Source organism: Mytilus californianus, unplaced genomic scaffold (genome assembly GCF_021869535.1).
Source record: "Mytilus californianus isolate M0D057914Y unplaced genomic scaffold, xbMytCali1.0.p SCAF_18, whole genome shotgun sequence".
Classification (NCBI taxonomy): domain Eukaryota; kingdom Metazoa; phylum Mollusca; class Bivalvia; order Mytilida; family Mytilidae; genus Mytilus; species Mytilus californianus.
In genome coordinates this window covers 10,655,328-10,674,495 of record NW_026262666.1, presented here as the reverse complement: position 1 = coordinate 10,674,495, position 19,168 = coordinate 10,655,328, and the positions used below count along the sequence as shown (strand labels likewise).

Here is a 19,168-nt window from a genome sequence, read left to right as displayed (position 1 = left end):
TACTTTGTGTATTTATAGGTGAGACTTCATGGTTTTCATGATCATCAACAGGTCTATACAGAAGATGAAACTTAAGGTTAATACTTTTCTACATTGTGTGCTAATTGGATTAATGTGAAATGAAATGTGTGCTTACCTGGAAAAAGAAAATAGGAAATTTCTACAAAATGGCTGTAAACAAAATGGAATACAATCATAGATGCACAAGAACACAATTGTGTAATTGCAACAACCTACATATTCACTGAAGGATTATGGAAAAATGTAGAAAAAATAATATTTTGTTGAAATAAACATATGCTTTATCCATTCATGTACATAGCTGTGTCATATCAAATATACAGAGGAAGATGTTTGAAGAACAAATTGCAAAAATGTATTCTTTACCAATTGAAGGAAGATGTCTGGTGGATGGAATTATTTATGCACTGAACTGTTATGTAGGGGATTGAATAATTGTATGCAGCAGCTTAAACAGAAGAAAAGTTAAATTAACATGAAAAGTGGTTATTTTATTTAATCTGCAAATATGCACAATATTAATAACATCACAAATAGTATGATATTCATAGCGTTTTGCTTATTATTGTATTGTCTCAAACAGCTAGCCTATTGTTTTTGTTTGCCATGTTACTCATCAGTGAACATTTTATTAAAGTTTTAATTATCTTTTGTATCAATTATTCAGTCTCAGGAAAAATTATATTCATACTGTTTTTACTGTTATGAAATTTTCATAGAGGAAAATTGAACAACAGAAATTTCCATAGAGGAAATTTTGAGAACAATGTTTTCCTTAGAGGAAATTTGTGGTCTTGAATTTTCCCTCAAGGAAAAGTGTTTGTCAAAAATTTCCTCACAGGAAATTGCTGTTGACAAAATTTCCTCACAGGAAAAAGTATTTCCTCAAAGGAAAATTTGAAGCCGCAAATTTCCTCACAGGAAAATTCGAAGCATCAAATTTCCTCAAAGGAAAATTTGAAGCCGCAAATTTCCTCACAGGAAATAGAATTTCCTCAAAGGAAATATTAATGCAGCAAATTCCCTAAGGGAAATCTTTTTCCCTTGAGGAAAATACAATTTTCTTTTTCCTTAAGGGAAATTTGATTTCCCTTGAGGAAAACTACTTTTCCTCTGAGGAAATTGTTGCAAAAAGGGGCATAACTTTTTCAACAGTGGTGCTAGAGCCAAAAAATTTTAGGACAAATATCAGGGAACCAATACTAACCAAGTTATCAACTTCATTTTGACTTAACTCCAAAAATTAAGGTGACAACTTTTGCACTCAGCGGAAGTGCAAACTTGTCCCGGAGACTGTTTCAGATATAAATGGCCCAGAAATGACAAATGTAAAACAATTCAAAGGAGAAAACTAACGGCCTGATTAATGTACAAAATAATGAACGAAAAACAAATATGATATACAGTAACAAACGACAATCACTGAATTATAGACTCCTGACTTGGGAAAGGCACATACAGAATGTATGTATATATATTATATTATTATATTTTGAGTTATTCAGAGGGCATCATTGGAGATAAGTTTTGTCTTAGTATTAAATGGACCATTATGTCACATTATATATACCTTCAAATTTCATCTGATCGTATCATGTGATTCAATTTTCGATTCAAATTCGAACTGTAAAAAAAATAATTTGTCATCGTTTCAGATCAGCTGATTACATATTTATTTATTAAACTTCTACATGTACACTATATTGAATGTTCTTCCCCCACTATTTCTACATTACCATCTAGTGCATTTAATACACATCTTCATCACAGTCAGGTAGTTATTCATATTGTATACAATATGGTATCACACAAAGACATTTTTATTGCTCAATTAACGAACTTCGATTGCAAATAATGATTTAAAGAAGAATTGGTTTCAAAAGTACACAATTATCTATTTCCAATTATCTATTTCAGAAGAATATTCAAGTGATTGCAATTCTATAATAACAGTAGAAAGGAAAATGGAGACTGACGTAGACAAAAATATCAACAATTCCAATGAGAACATGGCTTCAAATTTTACGGTTGCGCAAGAAATTCCAACACCACTCAGTGAGGAAACAGATAATATTTCATATTTAAGTTTAAGACACCAGAATCAATTCACAACTGCTTTTGGTGACCCTATAACTCAAGCTACAACACCTAGCCAGATCCCAGCATATACTAAGAATGACAGTTCTAACCGACAGCAATATGAACAACAGGGAGCAATGTCTGAAGACATCATGCATGGATCTAAAGATTTTTTACCAGGAGGTATGTAATAAAATAAGTATTTACTTTTGGTTAACACTACACTAAAAGTGCTAAACTTATTAGTAATTTTAATGCATGTTTATATTTTCGTTGCTGCATTTACTTGTTGATAATGTATTTTTTCACCTGTACAATACTTTTCAGATAATCTTTTCCGATCCCTATTAAATCGTTGTTTTAAGGAAATAAAATTTTTTTTTTTTATTTTAAAGCAAATTATTTATCATAGTTTACTAGTATTCAAATGAAACTTAGGAGACTTTTTTGGTACACCTCGGCAATTCTGTACATCTGAGTTCATAACCATTTAAAGCTCAAGTGAAGGACGTTGTCTGAAGGGATTGTTTCGCTGAACTAGTAAACGTTATTGTTTAGGGACCAGATGCCGCCCGACGCCAGGTGCGGGATATTCTCTCTGTGGTGAAGAACCATGATTGGTGGTTTTGGGCTGTTTTCTGCTCTTTGGTACGGTTGTTGTCTCTTTAACACGTTCCCCGTTTAGATCCTCAATTATATTTACTTTTATCCCGGACAGGGGAAATTGAAACTTTATATCCTTCTCAGATGCTTAGCACTCTGCCATTTGGTACTCTTTAAAAATTCAGATTACCATTATTGGATCTTGTCCTGACAGAAAAAAATACCTTAAATATATTATAGACGCGGGTTATACAGTGTACACCACATTTTGGATGTTATTTCTTCATAGACAGAAAAAAAAAATATTACAGTCATTCCTTATAATTTAGTTCTAAAGTCCATATTAAGGAGTAAATCACGAAAAAACATTGATGACGTCAAGGTCACATGACAAAATTATGTCTATGAGCTGATAGACAAAAAAAATTCAGCTAATCAGAAGACGTGTTGCATCCCAAAACAAATTATTAGAAAGTACAATTCATTGCCGCCGCTATAAAACACAACTTTCGAAGAAAAAAAAATGAAAAAAAAATGAGATGTTGTGTTGATATTATGTATATATTTAATAAATATATTGACCCCGGAAAAAAAAAATTACTAGAAAGAGGTTACAACTAGTTTCATTGACTGTCAGCTTTTAATGCTGATGAAAAGACTTGCAAAAAGACTTTAGCTGTTAAAAGAAGAGTTCTCATCGCTTCGAGTGCTTGCCACATTTGTTGCTTTGAGAGCGAAACCATGCGGTGACAGGTGACCTAATTGGCTGCTTATTATGGTTGCCATCTGTAATCTGGTTTTGATATTCCCTAATGATATTTACAGGTTTTAAAATCAGTAAATCTGTGAATCCTTCAACAGAAAAAAGGGAACTAGACAAAAATAGAAAAGCAAAGCAAAGGTAAGATCAAAAGCAAATGAATGTTGTGACTAATTATTCATTTGTTAATTTTGAATGACACACACAAACAATATTTTCTCGTATGATTTGTCGATAATAATTCTAGTCATAAAATTGTAGGTCGTTTTGCAGTTCATTTCCCAAAAAAAAGATATAGTTTTGGGGGGAATATCGAACGTTTCATAAACTAACTTCCGTTTGGCCAGAAGTGACATGATTTTATTGTCATATAGGAAATATCGTTTTGCAATACTCATGTACAAGTGTTTTATACAAACTACAAACAAAACACTTCCAAAAACAAAAAACAAAATCTATTCTTGCACTGGACGTATGGTTAATTTAAATACATCCGAAGAGCATTCTTCGTTTCCTTACATATTTCGTGAGTAAGAGAATCTGATTTCCCATGCATTTTCGATGTAGAATATCATTTTCGCTTGTGGCCATTTTGGAGTACAGATCGGCACTAAAAACAAATACTTGCTAAGAGCAATCAGAGGAGCATATCTGTTAAAGTTTGTTTCAATTTGTTTAATGGTTCATCGGAAAAAAAGTCCACTCAAGCTCTGTTAACAATAAGACAACATAGCCATGATTTTACATAAATCCACACAAAAGCAACAACACTTGGCAAAGACCTTGTTAAATAAACTCATCATAAATACCCGGATAAATATTTTGTACACCAGAGGCGTTTTTTGTCTACAAAATACTCATCAGTGACGCTAGAATAGAAAAAAAAGACCTAATAGGGTACGAAATTGAAGAGCATTGAAGACCAAAAATTCCGAAATGTTTTGGCAGATAAAACTAAGGCTATCTATTCCTGGGGTAGAACATTTATAGTATATCGAAATATTTTTGCTAAGCGTGGTTTTTATTCTGGTTGGCGGATTTGGGAAGGTGTCCAAATATATATAACTGGACGGATGCCAAATGATAGGTATAGCTCTCTAGGTCTAACAAAAACCGCCGCAACAATTGAAATTGCTTTTCCTTTATGGAATCCCTATATTCTTTCTATAATGTTCTATTGTTTGATAAGTTAAAAAAACCTTCCATCTTGGATGGTAACCTCTCCCTCAGAAGTTCATCATGAGAAGTGTAATTGATAGTCCCTATCTTTAAGCTTTCTCGAAACCCCTATACTATTGGATACATGAAAGTCTCCTCGTCAGAAGGGAACAACTCCTCTCCGCTAACATGGAAAGCTCTTGACACATTTTTCATTGTTTTTGGTCATATATATTTGAATTAAGATGGTTTTTTATCCGAGCGCACACCATAATTAGTAAAGACGTTATGAGTTATGAATGGTTATTGTTATTCATTTCAACTAAGTGTCGGATTGTCGGGTTAATTTATGTCACATTAAAAAAAAACAGTTGCATATTCATTTCGTTTGATAATTCATGAATGGGCTTTTGGAAGTACAAATGTATGTCAATTCATCAAGTCATATAATGTATGTTCAATAAACTTTTGCAAATAGCAATGCATAGTATTTGAATGAATTCAGTGTATTTGTTTGAATATTTTTAATTATAGGGATTTATCAGGAAATACATATGTGACAAGCCATCAGGTTTCAAAACAAGGTAATTATTTCATGTACAAGATACTTAAAAGTTCTTTTGAACTGAGTTTTACTGTGTGTATCACTGTGTGTTTCTTTATTCTACATTGACTAGAGGTATAGGGGGAGGGTTGAGATCTCATAAAAACATGTTTAACCCGGCCGCATTTTTGCGCCGGTCTCAAGTCAGGAGCCTCTGACCTTTGTAAGTTTTGTATGTTTTTTAAATTTTAGTTCATTTATATGTTTTGGAGTTTAGTATGACGTCCATTTTCACTGAACTAGTACACATTTTTATTTAGGGCCCAACTGAGGACCACCTCCGGGTGTGGGATTTTCTCGCTGCGTTGAATACCTATTGGTGGCCTTCGGCTGTTATCTGCTCTTTAACCGGGTTGTTGTCTCTTTGACATATTCCCCATTTCCATTCTCAATTTTATTAATAATATTTCTTACAATTAAAAGGGAAATTATAAATATAAACACAAGTTGTTAGACATTTCAACATATATTTTCAAAAATACAATGTAAGAAGAGGATGTATGATTGTCAATTTGACAACTTTCCATAAGAGACCAGAGGAAGTGGATATAAACAAGTATATGTCACCGTACAGTTTTAAACAATGATCAAAAATAAACTGTACATGTAGCTATAAAAGGCCTCGGCATGATGAAACGTGATACAATTCAAACAAGAAACTAACGGTCTGATTTATGTTGAAACAGTAAAAGAAAACAAATATGACTGACAGCAACTAATGACAACCACTGAATTCAAGCACATCTATTTTTTCTATATTTAATATATAGATGGAATGTTTTTAAAAAGCAAAAAACCGTTTCGATCGTACAGAACTATAAATTGTGTTTTGACAAAAGTGTATACTTATTTTGTCTTTGTTGTTTGTTCCTTAATTTCAACACTAACTAAATTGTATCTATTTAAAAGATATAATTAACGGATTCAGATTTTGTTCTTATTTTCAGAAAATATTATCAATGTCAATGATGAAGTTCTGGTAAATATCAAGGACAATAAGGTTGATAAGACAGTTTTAAAATTAGTTTGTGCTTGCCTTAACATTAAGGATAATCAAACAAGAACATTGATTCTACGAAATAAACACTGCAAAACAGCCAAATCAAAGGATCTTGATGATTGGTATGACAGAGTGGAGAAGAAAATGAAAGAAGTCTTTTTCAGCCACATAACTGATTATGTTCAACTGAAAGGAGATTGTGAATCAGAAGTGTTAGAGCTTTCTGTTAAACCTGCACCCAATTTATGTACACTTGATATGTATTCATATTTTCCATCAGTGTCATCTGCTGATCAAGCAAAATATACCAAAGCCGTGGAAATTTTAAGTCAAGAAGGACCAGCTGGTCCATTACCAATTATACAAAATCGAACATACAAACTAAATCATGAAGTAAGAGGCTTAAGAAACGAAAATATAGACACTCAGTTTAAGCAGATAACCGGAAAGGATGTTCCAAATACGTTAGCAAATATGTGTTCCCATTACATTTCCGCATTTGGAAATTACAAAGGTGGTATTGTTTATTATGGTATTGGAGACACAAATGGAAAAGTTTTTGGCATTGACTTATCAAAGTGTACACATGAAGATATTGGTAAGTACTTTTAGATACAATTTTGTTTTAGCCTTATTTAATTCACAAAGGACTGAACCATTTTAGATGCATCAACTCATTATATTCATTATTTACTTTAGTTTTTTATACATCATATCATTTAGAAATTTGGGGTAGGATTTTTATGTTAGATTTGTTAATTAAACTTTTTTGTCTTTCGTCTAACTTTTGCAAGAGGTTAAAGTGCTGCAAACAATTTGTTTTGCAAACAAATATCGTTTTGATAAAAAAAAAAACATAAGTTTTTGTGTACAGGCACATTTTGCAAATTATATTCATGGTGATGGATGGATGTTAAACGTTCAGCAGCAAATTAGATGCATATTCAGGACGAGAACATGTTAATGTAATACGACTATTTACCCTGTTTGTACTAGACCGACACATTGGACTGGATTTTTAACATGGTAGTTCACAAGGTCACAGTTGACAAGAAGACTTGAACCTGATGTTCAGTGGTTGTCGTTTGTTGATGTGGTTCATAAGTGTTTCTAGTTTCTCGTTTTTATATAGATTAGACTGTTGGTTTTCCTGTTTGAATGGTTTTACACTAGTCATTTTTGGGGCCCTTTATATCTTGCTGTTCGGTGTGAGCCAAGGCTCCGTGTTGAAGGCCGTACTTTGACCTATAATGGTTTACTTTTACAAATTGTAATTGGATGGAGAGTTGTCTGATTGGCACTCATACCACATCTTTTTATATCTATTGTCACCCTACCCGGACACATTATTCTGACTTCGAGTCAACCTGTTTTTGCTGTTGCTCCTTAAACCGCGTGCTTAGCGCGCACGCAACAGATTTCAGTTTCGAAATCTTTGGTTTGAGCTGGCCCAGGTCCGCACCCATGACGTCTCGCACTCAAGGCCAGCACGTCACGCTACCACCGAGAAGAGGAAATTATATTTACAGATGGTGTTTATTTAAAAAAGGAAAATTAATGCTCTGTATGAATAACGTAAGGTTGAGCATATTTTTGTATTACCATTTAGTTTTGCCATTTTCAGAAACTGCACTTGAAATAAAAATTGGAGGAATGATTTGCGGGAAATCTATCCCAAAGCTAACAAGAAAAACACATTGGGATATTCAATATTTTGATATAGAGGTATGACCTTTTCTATTCATTATTTGAGCTTACGTTTTTTATAATTGTCTTTTCTTATAATTAACTATTTTATGCACAACCTAAACGAAGGTCATTCAGGTTAAGAACTAATAATTGTTATAATAATGTATCTAAGCATATATATACATTTATTTTAGAAACATATATTATATAAGTGCTCTTGCATATACGATTGTTTTGTTTAGTAGATTCTCACATAATAGACTTATTTAAGCTTTTACTTTTACAGGAGGATGGAGAAGGGAACACTATTATGGTAAGAAATTTCGATTCGAGCATTATTTTAATTCAAGAACATGTTTTTGAAATCAAACATATATGTATTGACATCGAAAGACTAGACAAAAAAAAATCACATCAAACATATCAGGAGTATTACTTAATACGCAAGACTCGCACTTAATCTTCATTAAAATCAACGGTTGATAGGCAAAATAAAATACAAAGTTGTGGAACATTGAAAACTAAAAGTCCAAAACCTTGTGCCAAATACGGCTAGTGCAATCTATACATTGTTTTTTCCCTATTGAATGGCTTTACACTAGTAATTTTTGGGGCCCTTTATAGCTTACGGTTCGGTGTAAGCCAAGACTCCGTGTTGAAGACCGTTCTGTGACCTATAATGGTTTACTTTTATAAATTGTGACTTGGATGGAGAGTTGTCTCATTGGCACTCATACCACATCTTCTTATATCTATTGGGGAAGAAAAACCTCAAAATTTCATTAACAATTAATTCACAGAAAATAAACATATTTAAGTTATGTTATGTAACATTAAAAGTGCTGACTGCTGGGCTGGAGATTCTTCTTAGGAACTGAACGTCAACCAGCACTGGCATTGACCCAGTATTTAAAAAAAAAATTATATGTTTATGCCGTGCTTTTATTTTGCAAGCGAATCAAAAAAGTTCTGGAAAGCCAATTCAAATACGACTACAAAGAGCATTGAAAATAATAAAATCACAAAAATTGTTCCAAATACTTCTAATGCTACCATTGCCTTAGTGTATTAGGACAGTTTTGTATGTCATGTAAATTTATTATTACTATTAACAAACAAATGTGTATAATGTTGTCTTATGATTAGCTAATTTCAAACATGTGTAATATTTGTGACTTATTTTGTATACTTATTGCCTGTATCTGCATTTCAGCAAAACAGGAAGGTTATAGCAGTCAAAGTGTGTAGAATACCTGGTGGGGTATTCACTGCAGTCCCTGAATCTTATTATGTTGATGACAATGGAAATGTAAAGCAGTTTGATGATTTTGGAGAATGGAGATCTCAAATGTTATCATCATATCAAGGTATAAAATCGATTACTGAATGCCAATTTTTAGCTCACCTGGCCAGAAAAGCCAAGTGAGCTTTTCTCATCACTTGGCGTCCGTCGTCCATCGTCCGTCGTCGTCGTCCGTTAACTTTAACAAAAATCTTCTCCTCTGAAACAACTGGGTCAAATTTAACCAAACTTGGCCACAATCATCATTGGATTATCTAGTTTATCTGCCCTGACATTTTCAGACAAATCAGACAATCCGTTGTTGGGTTGCTGCCCCTGAATTGGTAATTTTAAGGAAATTTTGCAGTTTTTGGTTATTATCCTGAATATTATTATAGCTAGAGATAACTGTAAACAGCAATAATGTTCAGCAAAGTAAGATCTACAAATAAGTCAACAAGACCAAAATGGTCGATTGACACCTTAAGGAGTTATTGCCATTTATAGGCAATTTTTAGAAATTTTTTATAAATTTTTCTAATCTTTTACAAAAATCTTCTTCTCTGAAACTACTGGGTCAAATTTAACTAAACTTGGCCACAATCATCATAAGGGTATCTAGATTAAAAAATGTTATCGACGACCCCGCCTGCCAACCAACATGGCGATATGGCTAAAATAAAACATAAAATGCAGATTTTGGCTTATAGCTCTGAAACTAAAGCATTTAGAGCAAATCTGACATGGGATAAAAAATGTTTATCAGTTTTAGATCTATCTGCCCTTAAATTTGATCAAAATGATCAATTGACCCCTTAAGGAGTTATTGCCCTTTATAGTAAATTTTACAAATTAGTGTTTATAAAAACGTTTTTAGAATCATTTTTGTCTCGCTTGAGACAAAAGTAGAAGAAGTGAGAGATGGCGATCCATCTTGGAAATGTCTGCTTCGTTTGCGTTGACGCTTTCAACATTTGGGTCATACCAGGCATAAAACTATGTACACCGGACGCTCGTTTTGTCTACAAAAGACCCATCAATGACACTCAATCCAAATAAGTTAAAAGGCCCATCAAGTACAAATCTGCAGAGATAAAGAATAATAACTTTCTCTAATTTATTACTGACGAAACCACATTAAAAGATTTCAATTCCACATGTGCCGCTTTGCCAAATTTTGAGACGGGGTATTTTGAACAGATATATCATGTTAAGGAGGGGTATTTGCGAAAAATACCAGTCGAGAGAATGTTAAATTTCGCGAGCCGTAAGGCGAGGGAAATTCATTCTCAAGACTGGTATTTTTCGCAAATACCCCTCAAGAACATGCTATATCTGTTTAATTACACCGAATGTTAACGTTCAAAAACGCATTGATGATCATGACGTTACAAGCGTCCAGTCGGATAGAGTATTTTTTGGCAAATACCATGGCAGAGAGGGTAAAAAAGGCATATCCTCTTTGCATATACCCTGGCGGAGTTAAAAAATGAATGATATTCATTTGATAACAGTAAATTGGTGAAAAATACACTGGCTATCAACCAATCAAAACCCAGGATTCTTACATAAGGTGTAGTTAGTATTAATAATTGTTGCAATGGTTTATCTAGCGTATACATGAACCTAAAAAAAATCTAGCGAAATCAAAGCAAAGCCTGTTGAAGAACCCAAGCAATCAAGATCTATGTAATTACTTTAAAGGTTTTACATGATAGGTTTTTTCACAATACATCATATAATAATCTCATTAATAATAGTCTCTTTTATCCAATCGTAACAGACATCGTAGCAAACAACTACAACAATTTCGTCAAAGATATTTGTTAGACTCAGATCGACGTCCGGCCTCTAATCGACGTCCGTCCCTTAAATTGACGCCCAAATCTGACGTCACATTCTCAAATCGACGTCCAATATTTTGATCATCTAATCGACGTCCAATGTGACGACATGTGTTGCCAAAACGACGTCCGATCGTTCATAGTCTTCTTAATCGATGTGCAATATCAATAAATAACAAATTACTGCACGTATACATGTAAATATAATAGATATGTACATTATAAGACTTTGATTGATTTTGGAACATTCAAATTCGAAATAAAAGATGAATTTTAGTCTGTTTAGAAGGGTTCTTATCACAAATCAATTGTCAAACAGTTACAGACAAAGATTTTTTCAACCCGAAATAGGTAACAGATGTATTGATGTTCATTTGCAGGATGTCGATTTATATTCGGCGCAGCATTGTTTTTGACATTGATCTTTATTTGTATCATATCCATCGTTTTGCTGTTTTAAGAAACGTATTGTCTTTATAAATAACGAATCGTAATGACTTAGTAGTCATCAGAGGGAACAACAAAGTCAGTTACATCTCTTTTCAAATAATCAACTAAAACAAAATAAAAGGACTAACATCGATATTTCCATGAAATACGACATGTCGGCCCAAAATGTCTTGGCGTTTTGATCTTTGCGTATTACCTTTGTTCTTTTTTCTCTTCAAAACATATCCTTCATTATTTGATTGTGTCATGTTGCATTGTTGAAAACATCAACGACGTTATCTACTATAAAGTTATGACGTCATAGAGGCAAATCCACAAAACGGACGTCAATAAGAGAAGCCAAATATTGGACGTCGATTTGAGAACAACTAAAAAGACGTCGATTTGGAATATTATTGTATTGTGACGTCAGATTTTCACGTCGATTTGGGGAACGTAGGTCGATTAGAGACTGGATGTCGATCTGAGTCTTACATATTTAAAAAAATATCAAAGGCATTTCATGTTTAAGTTCATAATGTTTTATTCATTAGAATACCTTCAAAAGATTATGGAGAATAAAATGTACCAATGTGTCAATGACTCATACGTGTTTAAAACTATTAAAGATCAGTAAATAAGAAATACATACCAAATGTGTAATTATGAAAACTGAATAAAAAGTAATACAGTCATTTCACGAATATTTACAACAACATTAAATTCAGACATTTTTCTAAAGATTCCCCTGCAACAAAGGGAGATGCACATCAGCTTAAAGAAAGCCTAAACAATATATGTGATGAGATTAAAGACCTGAGCATCAACTCAATACAGAGACGGCCAATTGGTAAGTTTCTATTTAACTGATGACTTTTTGATACCCTTACAAATCATAGGTATAAGGAGTCTGGTTATTGATGCACAGCTTATTTCCAGGCTAAATGCCGCGTTGATCTGATTATAAGTTATTTGTTCAAATTCATTTACCAATTTACAAATGAAGAACAAAAGAAAACTAGTATCCCGTGAATATAATGAATTGTTCTTGTATTTCACAAAATTAATGGGTCCTATGTATCTACCAGCTTCTTTTTTCTTAACAAAGAAACAGATCTTTTAATAATTTTTTAGCTCACCTGGCCCAATGGGCCAAGTGAGCTTTTTTCATCACTTGGCGTCCGTCGTCCATCGTCGTCGTCGTCGTCGTCGTCCGTCGTCCTTTAACTTTTACAAAAATCTTCTCCTCTGAAACTACTGGGACAAATTTAACCAAACTTAGCCACAATCATCATTAGGGTATCTTGTTTAAAAAATGTGTCTGATGACCCCGCTTGCCAACAAAAATGGCCGACATGGCTAAAAATAGAACATAGGGGTAAAATGAAATTTTTGGCTTATATCTCTGAAACTAAAGCATTTAGAGCAAATCAGACATGGGATAAAAATGTTTATCAGGTTGTGATCTATCCGCCCTGAAGTTTTCAGACGAATCAGACAACCTGTTGTTGGGTTGCTGCCCCTGAATTGGTAATTTTAAAGAAATTTTGCAGTTTTTGGTTTTTATCTTGAATATTATTATAGAAAGAGATAAACTGTAAACAGCAATAATGTTCAGCAAATTAAGATCTACAAATAAGTCAACAAGACCAAAATTGTCAATTGACCCCTTAAGGAGTTATTGCCCTTTATAGTCATTTTTTTTACAATTTTTCGTAAATTTTTTTAATCTTTTACAAAAAACTTCTCCTCTGAAACTACTGAGCCAAATTTAACCAAACTTGGCCGCAATCATCATTAGGATATCTAGTTTAACAAATGTGTCCGATGACCCCGCCTGCCAACCAACATGGCCGACATGGCTAAAAATAGAACATAGGGGTAAAATGCAGTTTTTGGCTTATATCTCTGAAACTAAAGCATTTAGAGCAAATCTGACATGAGATAAAAATGTTTATCGTTTTAGATCTATCTGCCCCGAAATTTTCAGACGAATCAGACAACCTATTGTTGGGTTGCTGCCCCTTAATTGGTAATTTTAAGGAAATTTTGCAGTTTTTGGTTATTATCTTAAATATTATTATAGATAGAGATAAAATGTAAACAGCAATAATGTTCAGCAAAGTACGATCTACAAATAAGTCGACATGACCAAAATTGTTAATTGACCCCTTTAGGAGTTATTGTCCTTTATAGTCAATTTTAACATTTTTTTTTCGTAATATTTTTGCAATCTTTTACAAAAATCTTCTCCACTTAATCTACTGGGCCAAATAGAATTAAAGTTAGCCACACTTTTCAATAGAGTATCTTGATTGAAAAATGTATCCGATGACCCTGCCATCAAACCAACATGGCCGCCATGGCTAAAAATAGAAAATAGGGATTTACTATAGAAGTCTAAGGGAAAATTGTTAAAAAAAACCAATTTCAAATGGTCACAACTTGAAAACTAATTTAAATAATGATAAGGGATTTTCAATAACTATTGTAAGTCTAGTTACTAGTGGGATGACCTGCTTTTAATTTAACTACTGGGCTAAATTAAACCAAACTTGGCCTCAATCATTATTAGGGTATCTAATACTATTTATTATGATTTAAACCTTATTTTACATGATTTCCAAAACCACAGTAGATACAGGTGAGCGACACAGACTCTTGAGAGCCTCTAGTTACATTTTGCCATCAACATTGCATGCACAAATGTAATTCCAAGATCAAAAGTTATGCAAAACGATGAGAACAGCATGTATTAATTATTTCAAACTTGCATTGAAGTTCCATTCTGAAGGATATATAGTGGTAAATGTAATTCAACAGACTCTCATTTTTTCTTCTTTTGAAAGTTGTGATCGAGGACAAATCTAAATGTTATTTGGTGCATTAAGTCGAAAGTAGTTCGTCGATGTTCAAGTCTCGTAAATCCGTTAAGAATAGACAAGTCAAGGTAACATACACTAACTTTCGGAATCACATTGACTCATTAAGGAGTAAGACCAGGTTCGTCAACAGAGTGGGTGTATCCTGCTATGTATGCATCCCCCACATGTGAATTTCTACTCAGTCAGAATTGCGAATAGGACACATTTGGTAAAATTACAGATCAGACAACTGTACTGGTATCTAGAGATCTAAGACCGGGCACACATATTGTTGAGAGCAACTGATGCATCGTATTGGTCATCAATTCGTGATGATGACTTTAAAACCTTTGATGTGTCAATTGCAATTCTTCTTTTTCATAACTCGTTTTTAGTACTTTTTGTGTAACAAGAATATCACAGGATCTGCTTACCTTTCCGGAGCATCTGAGAACAACAACAGTTGTTGGTAGGGTTCGCGTTGCGAAGTCTCTAAGTTAACTTTTTGTAGAATTTTGTCGTACTCTTTCTATTTAACCCTTGGCGCTATCAGTTTCCTTTTGATTTATGTCTATTGAATTTCGACTGTATCTCTTTTTCACAAAAATCTTTGTCTGCATCTCTTAATCACTTTGTGAATGGCATAATTGCACTTCAAATCAAAATAAATGTCAAACCATTGGAATATTTTAAACGAACTATCTTTGATCGGTTGGTAGAGATAAAAATGTATACTACAATGTGTTGTAGTAGTAAAATTATATGGTACCTTAGCAGACAGCCGCATTCAAATCTTTATTTAATTGATACAAATGGCTTTATACCTATAAAACCTAAGTTCGCTCAAAATTATATAACATAGTAGGAAAATAAACAATAGCCAATAGTAATTTGAAAAATAGGAACTTTTGCAAATATTTCTTCTGTTTACAATAAACTAAGATAAATTTATGAGTATGATTACAATACATCTCTCACCCATATGGTGAATGAACTATGACTTTGATCTGTCACTTGTCATGTTTTTTAGGTGACAATTCCATTGTAAATGACTCCATTGTTGTAGGCAGAACTGTAGTTGATGAAAGTAAGTAGACTTCGTTCATTTTTTGTACATAAATTAGGCCGTTAGTTTTCTCGTTTGAATTGTTTTACATTGTTATTTCGGGGCCTTTTATAGCTGACTGTGCGGTATGGGCTTTGCTCATTGTTGAAGGCCGTACTGTGGCCTATAGTTTTTAATTTCTGTGTCATTTGGTCTCTTGTGGAGAGTTGTCTCATTGACAATCATACCACATCTTCTTTTTTATATTAAACAAGAAGCAATAATTTCTGTCAGGAAATTTACTGATACTTTTTATGTTTCATTTATGTTGGAACCTTTTTTCAGTCATATAAGAATAACGCGGAAAAAACCTGCTAAAACACATAAGGTTGTTGTTTTGTTTGGGAACTCAAAAAGCAAATAATGATTTGTGCAAAATTTGTATAAACTGATATATGGTCATAAACTTATTATATTTTTACTGCATTCTTTTAGTATTTCTGGAGATTCAAACCTTTTCAAACTATGTTTTTTGTGTCAGACTGAATGAATCATCAAGTTGCTAAAAAGTGTCTCGTTGGGAATCATCATTCGCACAAATGAACATCTATAATGTTAGAACTTTGTTTTGTTTCAGTGTCTAGCAATATTGAAGAATGGCATTTAGTGGAAAATTATATCTATACCGAAAAATATTATCAAAAATTAAAAAAATGTATGGAAACGAAAAGTTGTGTCATTCTGAAAGGTGAGTACAACTTGTTATATTGAAAACACAGAAATCCGTATTATTCTGAAAGTGAAAGGTGATTAAAACATACGCTTTTTCTTTGTAATGAGGGTAAAACTTATATTCTAAAGGTGACAAAAGGGCGATTAATCCTTTCAAAATACAAAAGAATATTGCAAGAGAATGACGTGAAATGTAATGTGAAATAAGACTAAGACGTGATAAAATATGTGTACTTCTGATACAAGAATAAACAGAGTAATGGAAAAGATCAATACTTCGAATGTTTTATGGTCACTATCCCTTATTGGAGCAGGATCTGCTTACCCTTCCGGAGCACCTGAGATCACCCCCAGTTTTTGGTGGGGTTCGTGTTGCTTAGTCTTTAGTTTTCTATGTTGTGTCATCTGTACTATTATTTGTCTGTTTGTCTTTTTATTTTTGGCCATGGCGTTGTCAGTTTGTTTTCGATCTATGAGTTTGACTGTCCCTCTGGTATCTTTCGTCCCTCTTTTATTGGTTGACCGATGTGATATATCTCTGTCCAAACTCACTTGCGACATATTGTGGCTGTCTAAGATCTTTAGATATCTGAAAACTTGTCGTGTCTGTAAGTGGACTGAGTGTTTTGATTGTGTCTTATTCCCGGGAGAAACAATTTTATTCAATACAGATTTGCATTGCGGCCAATGACTATGTAACAGAAGACTCTTACCATGTCGACACACGCAGTCCCGCATCTTTAGGAGTTCAAACAAATTCCAAAGTTTTGTTATGTTCCCCATAACATTTTTTGTAAGCAGATAGTAATCGACTTTTCAGTCCGTCCATCTTGTCGTCCCGCCGTCCGTCCGTTTGTTTGTTTGTCAGTAGGTTTCAGGATGATAACTTGGGTATCCCTTGCTTGATTGCGAATGAAATTTGTTGGGCTTAACGGTGAAGGGTTTGTGGTCATCGTTATTTAAGATAGAAACAAATGAGCAATGGTTTCCGGAAGGTAACCAAGGTCTCCTTTGCTAAATTGAAATTAAACCAATACAGATGAAAGGTGATGGGGATTGGTAGAAGTTTTGTGTAATCAACTCCTCCTACAGTTTTGAAACCATATCCTTAAAAACTTCACAGGAAGATTGCACACATGTTGAAAATGTGCACCTGGTATTATGAAATTGTTTTAAGAAATGTTTTAATGCTTCTAGAGTTGGGCGCTTAGTTTTTTTTTAGAATAAATTTATGAAAGAGGGTAAACATTTTTTAATCAACTTCTATAGTTATCAACTCAGACCCTTGCCACTTCCAGGGACGATTGTTTATGTGTTAAAGCTGTGCACGTGCTATTATAGAATTGTAAGAGTAATTTTCCGGACTTTACATGCAAATTTTGACACTGAATTAATTTTTATTTGTTCCCTCTCACAAAAACCTAAATTTCCTTTGGATGTTTTCGAAATACTCCACAGTTGTGCGGATAGCTCAATATGAATATGCACAAAACATAAATTTGAAATGCTACTACTGCTTTAGTTTGTTAGATTATCAAAATACCTGAAGTAATTTTTATTTGTTCACCCTATTCTGAAAACTAAAGAATGAGCATTACAAAGACCAATGAAAATCGAACTCTGGTCATATGCACCAAAGGGTAACCAGTTTTTTTTTTCCACCTTGTGGAACCTTCTGTGGAGCACGTGACAATTCAAAATCTGATACTTTGGCGACAAATGGAAAAAAATATATGGTTATCTATGATCAATTGTTCAAAAATAAGGATTGGTGTCAAAAAAAGATATAATGAATACCAGAAATCAAATAGGTCTACAAATTTGAAATTGTCTACAAATTAGAAATTTGGCATATTGCGAATGAAAGATTCTTTTGGAGTTACATTGTCTTTTTTTTTTTACTTTGTAATTTAAATTTAAAGATTGAAAATGAACGTTTATTGAGGAAAGCTGTAAACCAAATTCAGATGATGTTAAGTTATTGTTAATATAAGAAATAAGGAGATGTAGTATGATTACCAAGGAGACAATTGTCCACCAGATGTCAACAGTGAAAGCAATGATAGGTAACCTTACGGCCTTCAACAATGAGCAAAACCCTTGGTAAGTGAGCTACAAAGAGTCCCAACATTAAATATTAAACAATTTAAACGAGAAAACTAATGACGTAATTTATAACAAAACAATTTACGAAAAACAAACATGACAGACATGAATCAACGACAACCACTTAATAACCTAAATTGGGACAGGCACATAAAGAATGAGGTGGGTTGAATAATTTGTGAGCACTCAATTCTCCCCATAACCCGGAAAAAATAGACACGAAGCACCGAAATAAGAGCTCTCGCAGTAATTACCACTTATAAATAAATCACGTTCCCTCCAGGATCTAGTGGAAAGACGTCATTAACCGTCTAAAAAACGACAGGATGTAGGATCATAAGCACTCATATCTGTATAGCAATATCTAGATATATATAGAATATCTTATAACTTCTATGGTTTGCTACTAACCCCGTTACAGATTCAAAGAGGGCCAAAGGCCTAAACCCCTATATATTTTACTAACCCTCTGTAGATCCGTAGGGGGTCGGTAGTGAACCGTATAACGAAGTTATCGCACAAAAGACCTTTCTTTAAAATAAACAATGAAATACGATAACATTAATAGATGACGTCACCATTTATAATAAACGTGACGTGATGATACCCCTTTGAAATCTTCTAATCCCCTACAGATCCATAGGGGGTCACCACGTGACAGCATAAAACCAATCATAACGTCACTAATTCACCCGAGGTGCGATAAATTTGGTTATGTTTAATGTTTTTTAAAACAAAATCAATGTTGACACCCATAAAAAAAATATTTAAATATTTAAGTACAATGTTAAATTGATAACCTTCAAGCATAACTTTAAATGAATTTATATGAATCGTATCTAAATTTGCGGTCTTTATAACCAACATCAGCATAAAAATGAAAGATACAGATTAGTTGAATATCATTTTGTGCTGCGTTATATTATTGGTGAATTTTGTTTTCACATTCATT

At 33.3% G+C, this 19,168-nt stretch overlaps 1 protein-coding gene across 1 annotated transcript in view; it reads left to right on the top strand.

The window, feature by feature from the left end:
* Positions 1-19,168, top strand: part of LOC127726710 (uncharacterized) — a 57,510-nt gene that overhangs the window by 30,748 nt on the left and 7,594 nt on the right. The window contains exons 2-11 of the mRNA XM_052234175.1: positions 1,939-2,283; positions 3,529-3,604; positions 5,156-5,205; positions 6,173-6,823; positions 7,850-7,950; positions 8,201-8,227; positions 9,128-9,281; positions 12,212-12,319; positions 15,364-15,420; positions 16,016-16,126. Coding sequence (XP_052090135.1) covers positions 1,986-2,283; positions 3,529-3,604; positions 5,156-5,205; positions 6,173-6,823; positions 7,850-7,950; positions 8,201-8,227; positions 9,128-9,281; positions 12,212-12,319; positions 15,364-15,420; positions 16,016-16,126 — 1,633 coding nt within the window. The 5' untranslated portion in view covers positions 1,939-1,985. The remainder of the gene's footprint in view (positions 1-1,938; positions 2,284-3,528; positions 3,605-5,155; positions 5,206-6,172; positions 6,824-7,849; positions 7,951-8,200; positions 8,228-9,127; positions 9,282-12,211; positions 12,320-15,363; positions 15,421-16,015; positions 16,127-19,168) is intronic.